The sequence below is a fragment of the Glycine max genome, chromosome 1 (genome assembly GCF_000004515.6).
Source record: "Glycine max cultivar Williams 82 chromosome 1, Glycine_max_v4.0, whole genome shotgun sequence".
NCBI classification, from domain to species: domain Eukaryota; kingdom Viridiplantae; phylum Streptophyta; class Magnoliopsida; order Fabales; family Fabaceae; genus Glycine; species Glycine max.
In genome coordinates, this window is record NC_016088.4 from 54,267,862 (window position 1) to 54,292,839 (window position 24,978).

Below are 24,978 nucleotides of genomic sequence, written 5' to 3' on the forward strand. Positions count from 1 at the left end.
CTACGCATTATGCCTAAGAACTTAAACCAGACTCTCTCGTGATGGACCCTTTGGCAGCAAATGCAGCATCTACATTACAAAATAATAATGAACCATACAATAAATGCTTATGTTGACTCCGCAGTTGTACTGTTGAATATTGTCACTCTGTCAGTGTCCTTCCCTATTAATCTTGATAAGGTGAGGTTGACCTTTGCAAGTTTGCAGAAGTATTAGTTCTGAGTCGTGATAAAGCATCATTTGGTCATTGAAGTAGGAAAAAAAAAGAAAAAGAAGAGCTCTATTTACGCGTCATGAAGCGGTAGTTTCATTGCCCTTTATCATAATGTCATGGACTTCTTAGTTACTGGCTATGGGCGACACTAGCTAGCAATTGCAAGCATATGGCATATTTAATATTACATTTAGTATAAAATACCTTTTAATCGTAGCAAAAAGGCCAAATTAGTTGAGCTAATTCAGCCATTAATTTGGTGATGGTGGTTGGTCATGAGACATATAGGCTATCAGATTCCCTGTTTCCACGTCTATATATAAAATCATTATATAAGCGACAAGAGAAGACATACCAATCTTCTGTTTATAGTATAGCTTTTTTGACTTAGTTTTCGAAGATTGGGAATATTGTTGTCAGTTAGTCATTGGATTGGGTTCCTTAATTAACCTTTCCAAATGGAAATGTTTTCTAGCACTTAAACTTTTCCAGAGTTGTGTTATGTAGCTGGTGCCATGCATAAAACCAAGTCCCTATGTCATGTTTCGACGTTGAAACAAATGCTGAACATATTGACTAATTGACCTGTAGTAATGACTTGTGTTCAATCGCATAAATACAAAAATCTTAAATACTCGTTTGCAACAATATTCAAGCGAGCCACGCTGCATTATTGTTTATTTCAGCTGTATTCCTTTAGTTACAAAATATATGATTTTACATAAGGAATGTAATTAATTTGTTGCATTTTAAAAAAACATTAAATAATTTTTTAATTAATAATTCATTTATTCTTTTTATGTATTACTCCCGTCAAGTATTTACTTAGAATATCTTTGCAAAAAAATATTTAATGTAATATTAATTTTGTAAAATAGTATATATTTTGAAATTTTTTTTTGCTAAAACATGATATATTTTGGAACGGAGGAGTAAAATATACTAAAAATCGTTTTCTTATAATTTTGAACGATCATATAACCCAAAGTCAAGTTCCATTAACGTATATAGGAGGAAAAAAAGAAAGGAGATATGAAAAGAAAGCACGTGAATAACTTAATTCCATGTAGATAAGCAACAAAACGTGATCATTCAGTTTCCATGTTTAACTCGCATTTTAATTAAATAAGGTTTATAAAACAAAATTATATCGTATTTCTAAAAACGTTACCAAAAAATATCGTAATTCTAACCAAAACAGCTTTCCATTGGTTTTACATGTTTATGGAGTAATACTATACAGTACTATATTATCTCGAAAAACCAAAATTTGGTATTCAAATAGGGGACTGCCGCAATTTTTGACTGTGTGGTGATAGCATAGGAAAATTATTTTCATATTTGAAAATAAAAACATAAAGAAAACCACGTTTGGCATACCACTAGTATTTCACTTCAATTTTCAAAAGTTTTCATATTTGATATGATGATAAACACTCATTATTCAAGATATACGTAAGATATTCAAGAATATGGAGTGTTCTATAATGCTGAGCATTTCAAAAGTGAACATTGAATATGTTTGGAATATCTCATAAACCATTACGAATTAGCTAAACATAAAACATCAGTTTTTTTTTTTTTAATTTATAACGAGAACATAAAACATAGCGTTGGTTTGATGAAAAAAACATAACAATGGAGTTAACGTTTTAGGCTTGAGGTAACAAAAAAAATTAAGATTAAAAAATTAAGATCGATGTTTTTTCTTTACAGAAAATTAAGACTTAAAGTTATGACCTTTTATTGAAGCATTTATATACTATACGATTCAAAATATTGGTAAAAAAATTTCAGTGTGTGTTTGAAGCAGTGGATGAGGGATTGATTGATTTCAAGTACGTTAATATACTTTTTTTAATACATTTTATATTATTGACCAAAATGTATTAAAAATTGTAAAATCATCAGCAATACTTATTAAATAAGAGATAAGATCTATTAAAAATTAATTTGTGATTTTTGATAAATTTCAATTAATAATAAAAAGTATGTTACAAGTATTTTTATAACATCGTAAATTGGTGGAGTTGTTTACAAATTCAACTTCAATTAAGTTTTTGTTTTTAATATATATATATATATATATATATATATATATATATATATATATATATATATATATATATATATATATATATATATATATATATAATCTCTTTATGTCCTTGCTTTATATCATATCTTTTAACATATATAAGAATACGTAATTAATACAGTTAGAAACACTTCAAGAGTATTCCATAAATAAAAAGCAATCAAACTATAAATTAAATTTATTAAACAAAATAAGGTTAAGCTTCATATTTTTATAACAAGTCGAGTCTAAACTTTAAATTTAGTTTCTTCGATCTAAATGAGTCAAGTAATAACATTACATGTTTTTCCAAGAGAAGTTTAAGTTTCAAGTGCTCAATTTACATTCCTAGTTCCAATAGAACTGCGTGTACAATTCACATTTTAATAAAACTTACCTACATTAGGGACGAATGATCGATTCAAGGATATCGCCTGATCTGATGTAACAGCTGAACTAGCAAACTCTTTCGCAAAAGAGAAAATGAAGAGGGGACAGAAAACAGGAAGAAAACTTTATCTGGGATATCTTTTTATGTATTCTGAATAGAAGCAGCCACGAGCCATTAAAAAACAAAGTATCATTTAAAGAGCAATGTTATATCATTCTATTAATTCTCTTACAAATTCGCCTTAATGTCTTGAAAATATAAAATATATTTAATATTTAACATATAAAGAAGTAAGTAAATTAGTAGAGAATGATTATTGAAGATTTAGAACTATTCTAATTTAAAACTTAAATACCATCTGAACCATAAAAGTACCGGTTAATGAAGGTTTCGTGAACATATAATCTACAGGCTATTTATCATATAATTGTTTCATTTCACCAAATTCTTCCAGCAGATGTTTGATAAGAAATTAGGTATCACGCTCTAAATTATAATCACTGGCTATTTTCAGGCAAATAATTAATAATCGACGAAACCCAAAAAAGTGTATAAACAAGAACATGAATAATTTGCAATCAATTAATCAAATGAAAAGTTAGCCGAAGAAGAAGAAGGATGATTATCAACATATCACTGCCACAATATCAATAATTGCTAAGCCCACATACACGCATAAATTACAAATTATCAGAAAATCAAATACCCTTTTAGATAATGATGATACATGAACCAAGTGAAAAACGTTGGCCTGTTCTATATATGTTCTTTCCCGGCCCCCTCCTCTTCAGAGGAAACAAAAGTACGAAAAAGAAATTTCGACCATATTTATTTATTTATTTTCTATGAAAGGAACCAAAAACTAAAATCTACCACTGCCTGGCTCCATCCTGTCTGCCTTTTTTTCATATCTAGACGATAAATCTTTTTTTTTTTGGAGGAAATTTTTTTAAAAAAAAAGTTAGGAAGAGCAAAGTTACATCAATGCAATCCTTGTCCTTCCAAGTTGGCCTTATTCACGTACCAGAACTGGGAATGTTAGCTTGAGTCAACAAGGGGGTGTTGGTGATTGCCTCTTGAGGGAGAGGAATTGTGTAGAGTCCATATGGTAGTGTTTTCTTCTCTTCATTTCTCTTTTCTCTCAAGGCTCGAGGTACAATAAATTCAGTGAGTGGGTGAGGAAGAGATTGGTATATAAGAGGAGAGGGCCCATATGGGGTAAAGAAGTATTTTTTTGTCCGTGCGGCAAAGCAAATGCGTTTTTCGGCCGGTGAAAGGCCTTTTTCGACTTACGCTTTGTTCACATTTTTCGTAAGACACAAAACTCTCCTTTTCTCTTTCACATATTGTAATTATTTTGGCGGATTGATGTTTTAGTGGTAGCCATATCGTAAACCATCATGTGTGTGTGTGGATGCTGACGGATTTTTTATGCAGTTCTTGGCCGGTTTTGTGTGACAAAAATCGCGTCAAAGGCATCCTTGATTTTCGAGTATTTGGATTCACATTAGATAATAATGTTCAAACACTAGCTAGCATAATTTTTAATTTGTGTTTGGTTTTATGGTAGGAAGTATTGAAATTGATTTTGTCTCTTATGATTTTAGTTAAAATATACAAATTTGGTTATTGTTAGGTAAAATTATCTTTGTTTCTAACTTTTTTTTTTATCATATTTTATTGTTAGGTAAATCTTGGTTTAACTAGAAGTGATATAAAAAATTAATTTCTATATTGTGCTAAAAAAATTATACTGAAATTTTTATTAAACCTATTTTTAGGATAAAAACATTCGAATATAAATCAATTCAAAACAAAATTATAGCATACGTTAAGGAAAGGTAATGTCTGCCCAGATTCAAATTTTCTGAACAAACTTGGAACGTCTTTTTTTTTTTTTAGAAAAATGTAAATTATATTAAACCCAAAATGATACAACAATAAATGAAGCATACCCCGCAGCTACATAAAATCAAAAGTCTCCCTAATACAATAAGGCCTATATCAAGATGCTAAAACAAATGCAACAGGTGCGCTTGTCTATACATAAGAAACTTATTCTTACTAATAACCTCTATTATAGAAAATTGATAATATTCAAAAATCAGTTTGTTCCTAGACAGCCAGATGCAGTAGACTGTAATTGCTATAGCCAGACAACGTAGTTTTTCCTTGAACACCTGATGTGGATCTGCCCCTAATTAAAGAGTCAGTAATGCACTGTAAAGAAGAAGTGAAACGCCTACCAAAAGGAGCCAAGTCACGAATGTGAGCCCAAACTTGAAGAGATTTCCTGTCATAAAAGAACAAATGAGCATTTGACTCAGCCTCATTTGAACATAAAGGACAGAGGGAACCTTGTTCAAAAAAGCAACTTTGTCAAGAGTAAGCAGCCGGTTCCTTTTAGCAAGTCATAGAATGAAAGACATCTTAGGGGGGATTGCTGGGTTCCATATAACAGAACACCAACTAACTGTAGGCTTGACACCTCTAATGTATTCATAGACTTTGTCAACAAGCAATTGTTCATTGGTGCTCCAAGATTGAATCCTCTTTTTGGCCTCTTCCGTACTTAACTCTTTGGAGATAATAAAGTCTCTTATTTGAATGATTTTCTTTATCAAAACTGAATCTGATGAAGAAGTATTGTAATTTCACACATCGCTCTCTCTGAAATAGTAATGGTGAACCCACCGAACCCATAGAGAATCTTTCTTACAATGAAAGTCTCACAGGATACGGGAAAGAAGTGCAAGGTTCCAGTCCTTGAGATTAAAAAGGCCTAAACCCCCTTTTTTTTTCGGAGAACAAACTACTGACTAAGTAACCAAGGGTTTGTTTTTGTCAATATCCGATTTGCCCCACAGAAAATTACGGCACGAAGCGTTGATCCGGTCCAGAACAGATTGTGGCAAAGGAAAAATCCCCACCCAGAAATTCACAATTCCTTGCATAACTGCTCTGATCAACTCTAACTTACCTGCATAAGATAAAAACTTCTTGCTCCATCCCTGCATCAGGCCAGTAATCTTGGAAAGCAAGGGAGCATAATGACATACATTTAATCTAGATGATAAAATTAAATTGATCTTCATTTCTGTTTGCATAGCTATGACTAGAAGTTTTGGTATTTAGGTTAGGGGGTTTTTGGGGCAGCAGCAGCTTGAGGATGCACTTATAGGCATGGACTTGGTGATCATCCCTGCTGGTGTTCCCCGCAAACCTGGAATGACAAGAGACGATCTATTCAATATAAATGCTGGAATTGTTAAAACGTTGTGTGAAGCAATTGCAAAGTGCTGTCCTAAAGCCATTGTCAACTTCATAAGCAATCCAGTTAACTCCACGGTCCCAATTGAAGCCGAAGTTTTCAAAAGTGCTGGTACTTATGATCCCAAGAGACTTTTGGGAGTCACTATGCTTAGTGTTGTTAGAGCCAATACGTTTGTGGTATGTGCTACTGTTCTTGAAATTAGTCAGCTCTTTATAGTTGCTTGATGCAGTGCAACATTTCTGTTGTTTCAAGATTAGACCAGCTATGCTTATGTGTGTTACTTAAATATAAAAACCTGTGATGGTATGACTAAGGAGCTGAATCTTTGAGTAAAGATGATTTTCTTTCTTGTCGTAATCTTTTGTATTGTTGATAGTATATGCATAAAGCAATAGTTTCCTTTGGACCTCTGTAATTAGTCTTGTTGGTTTAAAGGAAATTAATGCAATCTTTGAAATAATTGCACTGGCACTATCATTCTGATAAACCCCTAATACTAAGGTGTATACTACATGTAGGTAAGAAAATCAAAATGGGGGAAAGGGGGAATATTCATGCTAATTATTTTCAGCTAACCAAATTCTGAGCTGGCAATGAATTGTAGCATAAGAAGGGAATTCAGTTTTGGGAAATGAGAATACAATAGGAAAGGACAGGAAGTGTGAGGCCAGCCAAAAATGGAATAGGGAAATGTGGAAGATTTGCAGGTCCCTTGAAGAATGTTTAACATTTTCTTTCTGTTTCTCAGTATTACAGAGAGTGAGATACAATCTGTAATCCTTCTTTTTGATAGTGATATCAGTTTCAGAAAATGGAATTCTGGTTGTTACTATCATCACACCTGATTCCAGTTTCTATCACTCCCATTTAATAATCTAGATTATGTGGATTCTATAGCATTGTTTGTTGAAGTCTGGATACCTTGTAGCACTCTCATATTGTTGTTTAGTCTTATTTATGGAGTTGCTCTTCATTCATTTTTGCTGGGCAAAAACTGCAGGCAGAAGTTCTAGGTGTTGATCCAAGGGATGTGGATGTCCCAGTTGTTGGAGGACATGCTGGAATCACAATTTTACCTCTTCTTTCTCAGGTCTTCACCATAAATACTTCTGATTGTTAATGGTTACCAAATTTGATTTTGTATTTATTACCTGACAAAATCACTCAATTATCAGATTAAACCTCCTTGCTCTTTCACCCCAAAAGAAATTGAGTACCTGACTGATCGCATACAAAATGGTGGAACTGAAGTTGTTGAGGTGAACATTTAAATATTTGCTTTTTTTTTTTTTTTTTAAATGTTTACTTTTATCTCGATTACTAACATTCCAAACTTCAATCATTACCCATGTTTCCTTTATAATATCGGAATGAGAGTGAGAGATAGCATAAACTGGTCCTTTGGGCAACTCTGCACTCCCACCCTTGTGGGAGAGGTGTAGAGGCTAATTGAATATGGGTTTGCTTAATCCTAAGATGATTCAAATTTCACATCAGAGCAGATCACTTTGTTCCAATCCTCTTTACATTTATTTATTTTACTCGGTAGTTTGCAATTCCACCAAGCCCTTAGTCAATATATTGATCTAGTGGCTTTTGCCAGACCTGGTGGCTTGCCTGCGAAATTGTATGTGGAAAGCTTTGCTATATGCAGGGAAGCTTACACTTGAGTAATTTATGTTTGAAAGTAATTACTAATCTATCTTGGTGGATTGTATCAGTTAGTGCCTTTTGGCAGTAACTTTGTGCTACACATGATTCCTCCATTGCTATGAATTATCTATAAATAAGAATTTTGATATGTACAATTTGTAATTTTCTTAGGCCAAAGCTGGAGCTGGTTCTGCAACACTATCAATGGTTAGTATTCTTATTTTTACTTTTGTGCGTATGAATTCACGTGATTGTTCCCCTGTTTTTGAAATTTCATCTTTGTTTTATAGCATCTGCAGTTCGTAAATTAACTATTTCGGTTCAAGTAAATGTAATGTCCAACTTGTAATAAACTGCAGGCATATGCTGCTGTTAAATTTGCAGATGCATGCCTTCATGCCCTGAGAGGAGATGCTGGCATCATTGAATGTGCATATGTTGCTTCACAGGTATACAAAAGCCTGTTTTCTAAAAAGAGCATCTTAGGGTTGGAGACTTACTATCCTTTCCTCCTGTTATATTTTAGGTGGCTGAACTCCCGTTCTTTGCATCAAAAGTACGGCTTGGCCGAGGTGGGGTTGAGGAAATTCTTCCTCTTGGTCCCCTGAATGATTGTGAGAGGTATGCAGTGATCACTTGCATTTCTACTTAAGAATTTCCTATTCACATTGGTGAAACTGAAACATTAGAGTTTATCTAGTGCTTTTATTTCAACAGGGAGAGTTTGGAAAAGGCCAAGAAAGAGTTAGCAGCAAGCATTGAGAAGGGTATTTCTTTCATCAGAAAATCAGTAGTTGATGACAGTTCGTCCCGAAAATAAATGGTGAGATTGTGTTGTGTCCATTGCGAGATCATAGATTTAGAATTACTTATGTGATATGTGTGAATATCTATGTAATAAAGGATAGTATTCTATGATTCTGTCTAGAAACATGTAAATGTAATAATTGGAATACCCACAATTTACATATTATAATTGTCACATTATAACTTATAAATGTGTAATACAAAATTAAATATTAATCTAAAAATAACTACCACATAACTTCCCAATATTAATATACAATTATAATTGCCTAAATTGGATTATGGCCTAACAATGCCTCATTTTGATATTGAAATATAAAATTTCAAGATTGAAATAATATACATATAAATAAATTATGAAATCAAAAACTTTAATATTTAAATTTTAAGTGAGAAAATGTAATCTTAGATTTTATCTTCTAAAATGCGTATGCTTTAGAACAATTAAATTCCTCATTTTGATATATTAATGTACCAAAAAATTGAACTTTTAGAGTGAATAGTTTATGCAATGACAACGTTAGTAGGTTTTTTTATTCAATTACAAATTATTATGTATGAGAAATTTATTGACAGTGTATTTTATTTTTACATACATATAAATTCTTTATTTTAACTGAATTCTTTTGTTCGAGTATTTTGAGTTATTGATTTATAACATGTCACGAATTGACTGGAGTGTGTAATACGCTCGGTATATTAAAAGAAATTCCCCTTCATAACATAAAGTCCAGACGAGTCCAAGTGAGCGACTATTTGATAAAAGTTTAAAATCTCTGCCCACAAGTCCACAACTTAGCAAAGCGGACATAGGCTTCACTGCCCTCACATTTTCATTATACGGACTTAGAAAACAATAATATTGGGCCATAATACATAGGCTTTGCTTTCTCGGTAGGATATGATACTACAAAATATTTATATATGATACTTTAAAATATAAGTAATCTGATGACTTTTTTATTCTTGTGATATTAGCTGTATGACTTTCAAAAGTGAAAAAAATATATTTTCTATTGAAACAAGTTTTCATAAATTGAAGTTTTTCATTAGCATGAAGGGTATTTTAGATAATGAACTTCATTTTCAAATGTGATTGAGAAAATTAATAAAAGTTAACCAAATCACCACACGCCAGTCTCTTTGGATCAATAAAGTTACTAACATTCAGTTATCTTTTGTCATCTCCAAGGCAGTGTTTGATAGAAAGGAATAAAATAAAGAAAAAGAAAACAGGTGGGTGAGAAAATAGAAAATAAAAAATAAATAAGTGAGAAATATGATGAAAATAAAGATGGTTTGATGGAAAAGAAATCAAAAGAGAAATAGAGTAGAAGTTAACTTTCTGAAATTATTTGTTTTTTTTTTTAAGAGAAATATAAAACTACTCTTTTTACCTGTACTAAACCTTGTCCATAATCGACTTTGTCCTTCACCAAAACTGAATTGCTTAAGAATTTTTTGTTTATCAAAATCGATTATGGTTCCATAAAATTATCAATGTGGATTCCTCCACCTATGTTAACTTTCCCTCCTTTGCATCACACGCTGCTTTTGGATGAACCATACGATTAGTCACGACAACTGGTCCTTTGTCTGCTGTAAACTAGCGACTATGAGTGTGTTGTTACGTTGAACGTAACTTACATTTTCACGTAGGTAAAAAGGAAGTTACTTCTACTTTTATTGCTTTGGAATCTAGAAACTTTCGTTTAGAGGGTTTCAAACAAAAATCCAAATACATACTGCGTCGTCAATATTTTTTTGAACTTATGAACCCTTATGATAATCATGCCTTCACCATCAAGCCATCATCTTTCTCTTCTAGAACGACGATGACACCGAAGTCGAAGACCAATTGCACATGAGTTGCATGAGGACCCAAGGGGAACACGGAAAAGCTATATGAACAGTGAAAAAATCTTTTTATTTTCACAAAGATTATGTGGACGCCATCATCCCTCTTTAACTAAACGAACCCACAAAAAATAAGACACTTCTTGTCTCTTCTCCCTTTTTCTCTTTCTTTTTTACCTATTTTTTACCCTCATAATAGTGCATAAACTTTAGGTTTCATCTTTCTTAACACATTTACCTCCTTCGAACACGGTCTCATTATTACAAATACACTAAACACGTTTTTTCCTTTTATTTTATTGAAATGCTAATACGCAATTTGTATATAAAAAAATGACAAATGAACATATAATTTCAGTTTTATTTTCAAACATCACAACCATTAATAAATGTATATTATATCTAACGGTCAAAATCTATTTTAATTTGGTACTCAACTTTTTGTCTTTGAGTTCTTCATGAGCTGCCAGAAAACTGTAGGGCACTGGTACTGGAAAACTCAAAGTGGACTTTGGAGTAGCCCAACAACTTGCTTAAATTGGAGTATCATATATGCAGGAGGCCAGGCCTCCTGGCCATGCAGACATTAAAGTCAGCAATTTTCTTTTAATTGCTTATTTGTATTTATTTTCTTATTTTTTTAAATATTTTGTTTAGACGTGGAAAGTAATGAAAACTATTTTTTAAAAACAAATAGAAAATTGCTTTAAAAAATAGAAAAAATAAGAAATAATATTTCTTAGATCATTTAATTGAAAATAAAAATATATAACTGATAATTATTTTTTATATATTTAATATACTAATAAATAAGTGTGTAAATTAATATATATATATTTTTTAATTTATTTTCTTTTTTCTCTTTAATAAAATAGATCTTTTTTTATAAAGCAACGTAATTTTTTTTCCCTTTATTTATCAAGTAAAATCAAAGATATGAATATTTACCTATAATTACATTAATTGATAACTTGCTTATATTTAAATCTCTTCAATAATCTATAAAATAATAAAAAGATAAAATTGATATATATATATATATATATATATATATATATATATATATATATATATATATATATATATATATATATAAGCCAATATTTCAAAATATTAGCAATCCATGAAAAGTGAAACATCGCGTCGCGTAGTCAGCTGTCGAGATCTATATTAGAACCATTAATGCATAAAATATGTATATTATCTTATAGGAGTAGCACGTAACAGACATTTATATATTATCCGAGTTCTGGGACATTTACTAATGCTTCGGAAGAAGGAAATGAACAGATCTCATAACATTATTTATAATAACTACTGTGGTGTCTGCAATAATAAATGAAGTCAAAGAAGAGTAATGAGATGGAACAACAATAAAAGGCAGATCTTGTGGGCAACCACACAACACAAATAATCAATCACTCCAGCTACTATTTCGACTTGTCATAATACATGTCGTGTTATATCAGGTGCTTTCATCGCAATTACTTGCATAGTTTCCTTGCCAGCATAAAGAGGAACTTTTTTTAATTAAAAAACAAACAAAAATGAATTCTAAACACACGATGAGCAGTTAGTGTTTATTTTTACTTCTTGAGTATTTGTCCTTAATCTTCTTTTGTATTTGATGCTGCCTATGTAAATTTTCTGTGTTTTTTTTTTTATATACAGTTTTCTGTTGATTTTGAATATAAACTGTCTATATGTATGATCAACTTATGTAAAGCTCACTTCGCTATATTTACTCATTAAAAATATATAACTAAATATACAAGTTTTGAATGATGCACCAGCAATTTTTTCTTTGACCTGCTATTGGTTGTAAGTTAATGTTTATCAAATATTTTATCCCTTTCATGAACTAGGACTTGATCCATTAAAGAGTATAATTGTTAAAAACTCCAAATGCAAGCTGCTAAATAAGAATCTTAGGAGAGAGAGCTTGGGCAATTACTCAGTCAAAACAAAAAATTGAAAAGGAAAAAAATGCAGAAGACGACACAAAATTGCCAATTCGCCATGTTTTCTGATATTCTACGCATAGTGCTCTCCCTGTCTTTCAATCTAAATCCCAAAAGTTATACGGGACAGAATAATATATAGAGCAGTACTGTAGCAGAAGATACAATCAGAAAGAATACAACACATAAAACGGGGGAAATAGAAATTGGTAATGGTCGGAAGAGAAATGCTATCAATGCAATTTTTTAAATACATTCTCTATTATTAGCTACATTTATTAAAATTCACAATATTTGATAAGTTTCGGTTCCTATTTAATGAGTCTTATTTCATAACTTCATACTAAAAGATTTATTGAAAAAATTATTACAAACACTCGCCATTGTATAATGAAAAATAAAAAAAAAATTACAGTTATTCAATCACATCTCATTATATATTAGTGATTTTTTAAAAATAATTATTTTGCATTAGTTATTATTAAGCCGTTATATATTTATATGAACAATAAACCTGTGCAAAGTCCCCACGCTGTTTGGTTTTGAGTTTTGATAGATAGATTTTTCAGTAAAGTTGTTTGTCGTTTTGGGACTGATTAGCCTCTCCCGTCTTTCAATTTTCATCTTTTTTCCTTCATTGTTGAATTTGGTACGCAAATAATTTGAACTTCAAAGCCGCATTGAGGGGCTTTTTCTTGTGTTCTAACGTATTGGACTTATCTTGCACCTTGTAGTTGTACCACACACACAAAAATTAATGTATAAATTTTGTCCGATGCTTATGGTGTCTCCACTGTGGAGAGCTTCTTTGGTTGAATTCCATGTTCCAATCTTCAATTGCCCAATCACAGAGCAATAATGAGTTACGGATTCAAATTATTTTATAGTATTAGGTTTTTCCCAAACAATTACTACAGTTAATCAGCATCTCCACTGTTATATTTGGGTTGATGGAAAAAAATGAAAAATTAAAACGATATTCTATTTAAAATATAATTTTGATCTATCATTTTATTTAAGTTTGATTTATTAAGTTTAAAAAGTCTTACATTAATTTTTTATTGTGTTTCTATTAGATCAAAATAGTTATTCCATTAGTTTTTTGCACTGGATTTAACTTTGACTAATGTGGCAATGAGGTCTTCCACCATATTTTCATTCTTGAGTTGATCATTCGTACAAAAACCACTCATTATTAATGTTCAAATTTCAAAGTCAGACCTAATCAAAGAACCCGGATACTTGGTACAACGCTGCCCACTTTTTCCTACATATTGCTGCAAAAACAATTGTCCCAGCCTATGAACAACATTCATCCCATCATCGTGGTTTTGGATTTGGAAATAAAAAAACATTTTATACGTGAGGGGACCCTTGCCTCTCGCTCTCTCTTCCTGAGAATAAATCCTAATATTACACTACTTGATCCAAGGCTATACAACCCACCCCCAATGAGACATGTACTGAACTTTTTGAACATGGTAGAGAGCAAGTATTGTGTACCCTACCCAGAAACTTCAATTCCGCAGTCGTCTTTTTGTTTGTTTTACATTACATATGCACCAACCAACCCCACATCATAAAACCATGCTATGCTCCTTACTTTCTTTCTATGTTCTAACTCTAATCTTTCCTCACCTTATTGTCTTTACAGAGAAACTGTGAAACAAGCGTATTATTATATGGTATAACCAGCAAGGCATCCAAAGCTAAGGTTTGGACACAAACTAATATTTTGTTTCGTGCATCACGTGGATACCCTTTCCTCTGGCCCTTTCTGCAAGGTTAAATTAAAATTCAATGGCCATAATTCTCTTGGGATTATATCAACGCCAGCTACCATACGTTCCAAGCACTGTGGTCCACAACCAGAGTTTTGTTGGGTTAGCTCTAAGATTTGAATATATAAATAGATTACAAGATTGCTCTTTTTTTTTTTTTTATCCCCACTCCCTCTCTTTTGTTATTTAAAAAGGAAAATAAAACCTCTATCGCTTTTACAAAATCTCAAGCCCGTAAATGAAAAAACACCTCTATCGCTTTTTACAAAATCTCTTTTAGCATAAATGAAAAAGCTACAGGAAAATAATTTTTAATTTCTGTAAAAGCGTCACGGCATGAGCAACGAACTAAAACTAAAACACGCCTGAATCCTGATTCAATCCGATTTTCTCGAAACAAGTTAACTTCTTGAAATAAGCTTTATCCAAACCTGACTCATAGACTCACAGTTCATACTGTGCCAATCCACTCACTCAGGATTCATCAATAATATTCTAAATCATACAATATACCCACTGTTTAATACCCAACCTGTTTGCGTCAATGTGTGTCCCTTTCACTCTCCCTGCTATAACCCTTTTAAAAAAATAAATAAATTACTCTTTATAGTTTCATAATCCTTATTTTTTTAATTTTTATAATTTACATCTTAATTTTTTGTTAATCACTGTAATTTAAAAATGTTCCTTTTAGTTCTTAAAAAAATCACTTTCAAACTACATAAAAACTACATAAACTAAAAAAGTATGAATAATGAAATTTCAGGAAACAAACGAGTAATTTAATTGTATCCCTTGAATCCTCCCCAACAACGGTCGCAAATAAAAATTAAAAAGCAGTACTACATGATGAAGACAGTGACTTTATAAGAAAATACCCCCATCAATCCTACTGTACAAAACCATTAAAAAATCCAAACATTAACACCTTCAGTTAGGGAAAAAAAAAAAAACCAATCCCAGAAGAGAGACAGAAAAAGAAAGTAAATGGATAAGCGATCACAACCCAAGGGAACTAAGATGAAACACCCAACAGAGCACTTTAAATGCTAAGAAGATCGGGTGGTGGGGATTGAGGAGGATTTTGATCTTCCTTAGAGGCTGAGGATGGAGATTCTAAAGCGTTTGATGATGACAAAGATGATTCCGTTATTGTTAAGTTCCCCTCTTTAGAGTCAGGTGGCTTTGGAAGCTCTGTCAGTATTTGAACAACTTCACGCATAGTTGGTCTCTCTACAGCCTGTTCTTCAACGCACAGCATGGCTACATAGAAAACATGCATCACTTCGTGAAGGGGAACTGAGGGAAGTCTAGGATCAAGAACTTTAAGAACTCCTTCCTTGTTAGAATCCGTCATTTTCCTCACCCATTGCACTATGTCCACGCCATCACCAAATTCTCCAACTGGTTTCCTGCCTGTTATAAGTTCTAAGAGAACCACACCAAAACTGTACACATCGCTTTTCTCATCAACTTTCAATGTGTAGGCATACTCTGCAATCAAACATCGAACATGTATCATAAACTAAAATAAAGCAAGACACTTGAATTTGAAACTATAAGTTAAACAAAGGCAATAAGTGTAAAGTAACATAATAGGTCTTTTTATCCGATATTTTGCCCATAATCATCAGTTTCCGGTCGTGAATGACTCTAACGTTGCAGAGCTATCTACCATTTACTTTCAGTACTTGGCTTGAAATAGACTAAATAAGGGGTCGAAATCAAGAGATCATTTGGGTATGATAGAAAACCAAAGTCAAGAAAAACCACATAGCAATGTTAATTAATTTAGGGACATCACCTCAATATCAACAGTCTACACCTAAAACATGATGATAAGTCAAAGAGTCAAATTCTGAACAATGATTAAACGTACAATTATGAACAGGCGGGTAAAAGAAAATTTTCCACAACCATGTAAATAATGCATTAATTATGTCGAAATTGGACGGTACCTGGAGCTATGTATCCATATGAACCAGCAATAGCAGACATGCATTCAGATGTCCCAGAATCTTGCAGGAACTTAGCAAGCCCAAAATCAGCAACATGGGCTTCATGATTAGAATCAAGAAGGATGTTGTTTGACTTCACATCACGATGGACAATGAGTGGCGAACAATCATGGTGCAGATAGCAAAGCCCCTTGGCAGCCTCCACCGCAATTTTATACCTTGTATCCCAATGCAAATGACCCCCTTTCTTTCCATGAAGAACCTCGCCTAAACTTCCATTGGGCATGTACTCATAGACCAAAAGGTTTGTCTCATGATTTGAACAGAAGCCCAACAACCTAACAATGTGCCTGTGTCGGATTCGCCCCAATGTTTGAATCTCAGCATTGAAGCCATGATCATGTGAAGAGCCTCTACTCATAGCCGGAAGCCTTTTCACAGCAACATGATCCCCATTAGGCATAGCCCCTTTGTAGACAATGCCAGCACCTCCTTTCCCTATAATATTATCCTCCTTCAAGCAATGCAAAACATCATCGACAGTGAAGTCCAAACGTTGGAACGCAGTCAACTTCCATGCACGAGCCCCACTGGCCTTCTTCAGTGACCGGGCCTTGAATATTGCAGCCACAGCAAAAGCAATGGAACATAGTAGCAACCCAACAACAAGTAGCAGCTTAAAAGAAGAGGAGAGACCTTTAACATGAGGTTGGTGTGCGCCATTGGCAACCCCATCCTTGCAAGCACCCAAATAGGGGCCACAGAGGTCAGGGTTTCCCAAGAAAGACGTGTAATTGAAGTAGCTGAATTGACCGGTACCAGGCACCAAACCAGACAGGTTGTTGTATGAAAAATCAACAGAAGTCAAGCTTTGCATAGATGATATCGAAGAGGGAATGCCACCCACTAAATGATTCCTAGAAAGATTCAAGTAATTCAATATCCTCATGCCAGTTATCTCATTTGGGATGTCTCCAGATAGCTCATTGCGGCTAAGGTCAAGGAAAGTTAACAGCTTACACTGACTGATCTCAGGCACAATAGGACCCGAGAACTTGTTGCCACTAAAATCAATCTTAGAAAGCTGTTGCAACCTCCCAATCTGGGGAGGTATCCGACCCGTGAACATGTTGCCATCAAGAAGGAGCTTCTGCACGCTGGAGAAGTTACCAATGGAGGGAGGTAGAACCCCAGAAAGCTGGTTGTTAGAGAGAGTAATCTGACCAAGATTAACAGCAACAGAACCCACCTCAGGAAACTCTCCAGAGAGATAATTATCCTGAAGCTCAACCTGTGTTAGTTTGGGAAGTCCAAAAAGCCCTCTCGGAATGGAACCATTCAAAAAGTTCTCTCCCATTCTAATCCGTGTAAGGGATTCACAACTACCAAGCGACTCAGGAATTGGACCAAAAAGAAAATTCCCAAGAGTTATCAGAGTCTGAAGAGTATTCCCAGAACAGAGATAAGTAGGCAAAGTCCCAGTTAACTTGTTAGAAGAAAGATCAACAAGGTTGAGTCTCCCGTTTTTGCCCAAACCCTCTGGAATGCTACCTGTGAAGTTATTCTCCCACAGTTGCACAACTTCCAACGCTGGAAGCTCCCCTATAAACTCTGGTATAGCTCCGTGAAGCTTGTTCCTGAACAGATTCAGAAGAGTAATATTCTTCAGCTCGCCGAATCTCGCCGGAATCTCACCGGAGAGCATGTTGTTAGACAAATCCATGGATTTCAGGCTCTTCAGGTTCCCCAGCTCGGGAGTCAAAGACCCTGACAATGCATTCACCTGAAGGAACAGCGTGTCCAGCTTCTGAAGCTTTCCCAGCGCCGCCGGAATCTCGCCGGACAACCCACAGTAGGCGGCGTCGAGCCTCACCAGCTCCGACAAATTTCCGATCTCCGGCGGAATGCCCCCGGTGTAGGTGTTGTAGTAGCCGATGTAGAGCTCCCGGAGGCTGGACAAGTTTCCGATCTCCGGAGGGATAGTCCCCTCGAGCTCGTTGCCGGAGACGGCGAGGTACTGGAGGCGCTGCCAGCGTCCATACTCCGGCGGGATCTGGCCGGAGAAGAAGTTGCCGCCGAGATGCAAATGACGAAGATTCTGCATCTGCGCGACGGCGAGGGGAAGCACGCCGGTCATGTTGTTGTTGTAGAGGTCGAGGACCTCGAGGTTCTGGAGGCGCGAGAGCTCCGAGGGGAAGGTTTCGTTGAAGACATTGTTGGAGAGGTTGAGGAAGCGGAGGCCGGAGAGAGCGGAGAGTGAGGGAGGAATGGGGCCGGAGAACTTATTCGAGGCGAGGGAGAGGTTGGAGAGGAATGGGAGGTGGGCGACGTCGGCGGAGAGGGGGCCGGAGAGGTCGAGGCCGGTGAGGTCTAGGGAGGTGACGTGGCGGCGGTTGTCGCAGGTGACGCCGAGCCAGGAACAGTAAGGGGTGGAGGAGTTCCACGAAGTGAGAAGAGGTGGGGTGGCGTCGGTAATGGCTGAACGGAGAGAGAGAAGGGCACGGTACTCTGAGATTGGGGCTGAAAGGGTTTTGGGGAAATGAAAATGGAGAAACTGGAAAAACAGAAAAAGAAAGAGGACACGCATTTTGGGAATGGAAGAGAAAGAAAGAGTGAGGCCTATTCTCTTATCTTAAAGGAGGGGGGATTTTCTGAATATACGAATTCTCATTCAACTCTTTTCACTTTTTGAATAGAATTACAATTACCAATCAATCATTGACCCACTGCTATGCTGAGTTTGGTGCAGAAGCGGTGGATGTGGATCCACCCCCTTACCAACTCTATTTTGTTTTTTTAATCAACCACTCATAATACTTACATAATTACATCAGATAATAATCAATATTTATTTATTGTATGTGCTACTAATACCAGTTTCATGCTAATGTGTGTTGTTACAGTAGTTATTATGTGACATAATTTAAAATGATTTTAATAAAAGAATGTTATGTGTGTGTTGTTGGTTATGGAGAGTGTGCTCACAAATCAAGCATTACTTATGATTGTGATAGGAAAGACATAAATGTGTCGTGGTTCTTTAGTTTTATATGTTTAATACTTCGTTGTTGTACGTATTTAATTATGGTATTTTTAGAAAAATACTTTTTTCGCAGTTATTAGAGATTTTATTATTAAGAAACTATATTAAAATTATTATTATTATATTTTTAATAAAAAATGGTGTAGATATTTTAATGAGTTTAATAAAATACCGAGGTTTCGAATTTTAAAATAGGCCTGTTAACAAATAAATGAATAATGTTAAAATATAATTTTCAATGAAAATACGTGAAATTGAAAAAATAAATGCAACGTCTTCTTAGTTTTTCTGTTCATCTTTGTCCATTTTGCATGTTTTTGTAGTCGAATGTCTTTTTTGAAGTAGGTCCTATGCTATTGCCTTATTTTCCAAGGAAGGTCAAGGACAACGGTTAGTTCTTTTGTTAGTTTTCCTTGTCTTATTTATTATTTATTTTGTTGTAGTGTCTAGTCATTTGAGGATAAAAATAAATATTTTTAATTTTCATTATTAAGTTTTAAATTTTAACAATAATATAAAAATGTATAACCTTTTAAATTCAAAAATATCATTTTTACTAACAAGCGTTTCTACTTTAAAGAGTATCAATGAATTTTTTTTAATTAAAACTCACGATATATAATAATAATAATAATAATAATAATAATAATAATAATAATATTATGTCGATAATATTTTTATATAAATATTTTCATTTTTAATTGTTTAATAAATTCCCTGAGATACATATGTTAATATGTTTTTTATTTAAAAAAGAGAAAATGGTCTATACATGCAAAGAGTTCTAATGAATATAAAGGCTTTTGATAATAATGAATGCCCTAAGATACGTTTAAAGTTTTTATCTTGCTCATTTTGAGCTTTAAAAATGGGGTATGGTATGAATTACTTTGATGGAATACTTCTAATTCATTGCCAAGCCAAAACTGCATGTTTTAGAGCACATGATACTCGGTACAACATGAATATTAACCCAAACATAAGACGAATAAGGTCACAAATCTTAGATTATCTAACTTGTTACCATCTTGTGAGGAAGAGAGTAAAATCCAGCGTTTGGCAATGGGCTAAAGCTATGAGATTTATCTTCTAGTATTCAGCAAAGCAAAAGCCTAGAAAATAAGCATGCTTGTCGTTCTGTGTGGAGTTTAATTAGTCCAAAATTATGACTGAAAACAAGGAAATTGCGCATCAACTTGTCTAACCTTTTGATAATCATGGGTGTCGTATTCTCTTTGAAGTGATCTCGGAGTATCCTTCTACTGTCTAGCCTTCCCAAGGAGTAAGGTCCCGCCAAACTGTACACTAAGCCAAGGAACCCGTAGCTATTTCACCCTCTCCACCATTCTTTTTCTAGTTAGTGTTCTTTTAGGATGGTGGGTCTTCTACAACGGTTTTAACATAAAAGTTATCTTAAAAGATGAGATCTTCTAAGATGATTAAGAAATTATCGTAAAAAATATAATATTTCTCATTACATTCACTTCAATAACGGTTAAAAACAATTATTAAATGTGTCAATGAATCGTCGTTCAAAGATTGTTTTTTGTAATAGTGTGTCTTAAATGAAAAACATATAGACATTCTATTTGCAGTGAAAATTTATCACATGAAGTTTATGTTCTTATACTTCATAATCACGGGTTCTACAATAATATTGCAGTATTAAATTTATCAAAGCACGAAATTATGACAGAAAATGGATTATTGTTTCTTTAATTTTTGTTAATTTTGCTTAGTTATTGTCGAATTGCAAGCCCTCCTTTTGAAAAAACAAAAAAGAAGTCCGATATCATCACTAAAGGCTAGATTTTTCTTCCTTTCTTTTATTGATCGTGTTCATTTTCACACCTGCATAACAAATGAACGAAATCAATATAGAAAATTACTAGTAAAACAAGAGTATAAAATTAATAAACAGTAATGATTTTGTTAGGTTGGATAAAGGTGGTCAAAGATTGTTGACACGAAAAGAGAGGGGGCGTGGTAAGTGAAGTGGTATGGTGTGATGTGGTGTTTTCGATAAACCCTATTATCAATGTGTGACTTCGCCCCTGTGCTGCTTCCATTATTACAAGAGGCCCTTACATTGGGGGGTTGCAGATTCAATATCATTTTTACCATTTTCTTGCAATGCGGCAACAAAGTGTGGACCATGGCCTCCATCTTCTACCCGCTCACTGACAACTTCAAAATCATGTAATAAGTGAAGCACTAGTAGCACTGAGAAAGATGCCATGCAGTGGTCCCTCCCACCATGGCCTTACTAACAGGTCACAGCTTATCTGTTTTTCTGGAAGAGAAAATGACCAAGCAGTCACCAACATTAACATTTATTATAATACTAATAATTACTATTATTATTGTGAATTACTCCTTCTCTCCATGGATCAATTGTATGAGGAAAGCCACAATATAGATTAGTAATTACAAGATTTTTTTTCTTATGTTCTCAAACTCTTATTACAATTGGACTATTGGAGGGGTCTATCTGAGCAGTTATATATATAATCCTCCAATGTTGTATCAGAAAATTAAATTTAAATATATATGTTTTAAATTATAATATTTAAAATTAATAAAAATATATCATGAACAGATCATTTGCTAACAAATAAATTTAAAATTTTCCAAAAGTAAAATATAAAAATATTTTTTTTCATTACAATACATAGTTAGTGAAAAATTTATAATTATTGGCTACTTTAGAATTAATATTTTAATTTTATGTTATAAAAAAATCATTAAAAAGAGTGAAAAATATTTCCATGTTTCCACTTAAAAAATTGTACTATGTTTTTTTTTTAATAAGAACAAAACACACGTTACCCTTCATTTAATGCTTGCTAATTTTGGGATAAGAAGCCGAGCAGAGATATAAACCTTTTGTAAGGAGTATATTGTACACACGTTACCCGTACCCCTTAAATATATAATGCATGCTAATTTATATATATATATATATATATATATATATATATATATATATATATATATATATATAAACCTGATTTCAGTTTTAATTACGATTGTAAGTGCCAAAATAGAAATTAAGGAAATTGTACTTAGCTAGTTAGGCATGCCCATATCGACAATAAGGAACATGAATGAGCAAATACCCTCCGGATGAATCACAATCATTCCGGTTTTGTAGAACAATGTTGTCGATTGGACAGTGGTGGTTTTGAATCCAAAATATGCATTGTTGACCCACTTAGTTTTTTTCTTTTCTATTAAGAGTTCTGTTTGTCTTTGTCCTTTTTATCCCATTAGATTAATCATTAAAGAGCATGAACCTCACTTCTACTTGCCATTCTTGACCACTTCGATCATATATGGCATGAAAGGTCAGGTTACTATTCTTGTTGATGCTTACTGCAGTGTATCACATTGCACACGATAATATTTCTAAAAGCTAAGAAAATTGTTGGGCTGGTTGGCTAGGAAGGAATTGTAGGGATGCCTTCACGATTCAGCATGTTTGGTTATAATTTTCCAGTTTATTGAGAGTGAAGTTGGAGTTGGTGAGGGATGAATATTGCTGGACGTATCCGCTTTAGATTGGACTTATATTGCTAGAATTATTTTAAATGTCTTTGCTAGCTGTTATTCTTTTTACCTGTTTTCACCCTTGCAACCTCAAAGTTTACATGTGAAGTGTGTAATTTGAAAATACCTACCATGGATATCTTGAAAAAATAGGTTAACTTTAAAATCAATAACAACTAATTATAAGTATATTTTGAGGGTTAAAATATATAAGAATTTGTAATTTTTTTCTTCTAATTTTTTTTAAGCAAATAATTGTTAAATTAACATTATTTTATTTTTTGTGCAACAAATATTAAAAATGATGAATTTATTATGCTTAGTGAGTAAAAAAAAAGTAGGATAATTCAAGAAGAGAGGAATAATTAAGGAAAGCGAACTAATTAAGAAAAATATGACTAATTAAGAAAAATAAAGACAGACTTAGACTTAATGCAAGAAGCCCACTAATATGCATCTATAAAAGAAAAGGAGAGAATAAGAAAAAACAAAGGAAAATTTTTAAGAGAGAATACACTTCATTATAGAAGGCAAAGACTAGAAGAAGGAGAAATAAATATTGAGAGTCATTCATTTCCTTTATTCCCTTTTTTATTTTCTCCCCTTTACTAAATATTTTACTCTTGCAATTATAAAATCTCCATGACAATAAGAGGCTAAACCTTTTTTGTTGAAAATTTGACCGTCAACTACTTTTGATGTAATTTATCTTCTTATCTATTTATGAATATTACATTTCTTATGACTTGATCATCCATTTGCATGATAAGTTTTAGGGGTAACATGGGGAAACATTAATTTTTCTTTAGCATGTTATACATCTATATTTTTAATGCAATTTACTATTTTAGTTTTGTAAAGGGATTTGAGAGAGAAAATAGATAAATTAGACTTTTTTATGTTGGGGAGTAAAATTAGAATATACTAGTAGATGCATATTTAAATTAGAATAATTATAAATAAAAAAATCATTAACATTACATCAAAGAATAATTTTAGTAGGTTAAGTTCTCAACATTCTCAGCTGAATTTTCTTCTAAAATAATATTGGATTTTCCCATATTTTATGGCTTTAATTAATTAATTTAAATTATTGTTTAATTTCTCTTTTTATTTGATTTAATTTTCTACCAATTTAAATTACTATTTTTCACATAACTTTTTTAAGTCAATTTCCTTTTAACTTCTTTTATTAATAAAATATTTGTCTACCGTACAAACAAAAAATACATGTGAATTCGATACTTAGACTTTTATTTTAACTTTAGTGTGGGAGATTCATTAGTGTATTTGTCAATCTTTCAACAAACACTACTCTACAATGCAATAGAAATTAAATTATAATGAGATATATGCCGTGATTTTTGGATCTTCACTATCAATCTAAACACACTGTAAATCTTAAAATGAGATTAAACATTCAACTAACAGTACCAGCTATTATAGTTGGGTTAACGACAAATTATTCGAATTAGATATTATCAAGTAGCAACTATCATTAAGAAATGAGAAGAATGTCAGTTGACGACGAAGAGAACTAGTCAAGCTTATAAATGCATCTTTTTGTCGTTTTGGACCACACAAATTCTGGTTATTCGTTTTCCTACATGATGAGCAATTTCTATCACGCAACAAAATGCACTTGCTTTTTGTTCACAAATTTTAAACTCCAATTAGCATACAGATTTAAAGTTGACTCAGTTTGTAACATTAAATAAATTACATTAAATTATACTGTCTATTTGCCGTATAATAATAATACTATTATATTTTTACATAATTTTAGCAGGGTTCTTACACGTTGGCTATAAATGTGGACTATCTAGTAGTGTATTTAGTAAAGTGTCTGGATTTTTGCCCGAATTTTTGGCTTTGATCATGTTAGCTGACTCTTCACTCTTCAGGGTGTCATGTTACATAGGTTTTTGAGATGCGGCTTTGGCTCCATTTTATCCATTAAAAAAAGTGGCATATTGGATACAAATGATATTATTACAAACTAAAATTAATATGTGCCCGTAAGTCAGTTTTATCAATAAAATGCCCGTTTCGGCCCTTTGAGCATAAAAAAAAAAGTTTTATCAATAAAATTTAATAAACATATATTAAGGAATAAGGATTTGATGTTATTGGATTTACTTTTTAAAAAAAAACTTCATGGAGAAAAAAAATATTCATAATTTCTCTATTCTACGTACTAAGGAGTCCGGAAACTATACAAATGGCTCTCAAGGTGAAAAAAAGTAATGAAATCTGAAAAAAGATAATTAGTGAATTAAAAGAGATATATTTGTTTCAATTTAATGCATTGTTAGTGTAATTTTTTTTTTACATATACGCTTAGTTAATTGAAAATGATCTTAAAAAATAGTTTTAAAGTAATAGTTTAAGTATAATGCATTAACAGTACGAA

At 32.9% G+C, this 24,978-nt stretch overlaps 2 protein-coding genes across 2 annotated transcripts; one reads left to right on the forward strand and one right to left on the reverse strand.

The window, feature by feature from the left end:
* Nucleotides 1-5,402: 5,402 nt before the first annotated feature.
* Nucleotides 5,403-8,577, forward strand: LOC100814425 (malate dehydrogenase, glyoxysomal). Its single transcript, XM_026129856.2, has 8 exons — nucleotides 5,403-5,438; nucleotides 5,818-6,132; nucleotides 6,957-7,046; nucleotides 7,132-7,215; nucleotides 7,781-7,816; nucleotides 7,969-8,058; nucleotides 8,136-8,230; nucleotides 8,327-8,577. Exons 1-8 carry the CDS (start codon nucleotides 5,403-5,405, stop codon nucleotides 8,427-8,429), a joined length of 849 nt encoding a protein of 282 aa, XP_025985641.1. The 3' UTR covers nucleotides 8,430-8,577.
* A 6,166-nt stretch (nucleotides 8,578-14,743) lies between these two features.
* RLK3 (receptor-like protein kinase 3) lies at nucleotides 14,744-18,600 on the reverse strand. The gene is made up of 2 exons (NM_001248151.2): nucleotides 15,974-18,600; nucleotides 14,744-15,509 (listed from the first exon to the last, which is right to left on the reverse strand). The coding sequence occupies exons 1-2, from the start codon at nucleotides 18,558-18,560 to the stop codon at nucleotides 15,058-15,060; spliced, it is 3,039 nt and encodes a 1,012-aa protein (NP_001235080.2). The 5' UTR covers nucleotides 18,561-18,600; the 3' UTR covers nucleotides 14,744-15,057.
* Nucleotides 18,601-24,978: the final 6,378 nt, after the last annotated feature.

Coding starts and splice junctions, on each gene's coding strand:
- LOC100814425 (XM_026129856.2), top strand. CDS start 5,403: ATGAAAGTCTCACAGGATACGGGAAAGAAGTGCAAG. Junction 6,133..6,956: donor TTAGAGCCAATACGTTTGTG/GTATGTGCTACT, acceptor CAAAAACTGCAG/GCAGAAGTTCTAGGTGTTGA. Junction 8,059..8,135: donor GTGCATATGTTGCTTCACAG/GTATACAAAAGC, acceptor GTTATATTTTAG/GTGGCTGAACTCCCGTTCTT.
- RLK3 (NM_001248151.2), bottom strand. CDS start 18,560: ATGCGTGTCCTCTTTCTTTTTCTGTTTTTCCAGTTTCTCCATTTTCAT. Junction 15,510..15,973: donor ATATGGATACATAGCTCCAG/GTACCGTCCAAT, acceptor GTTTGATTGCAG/AGTATGCCTACACATTGAAA.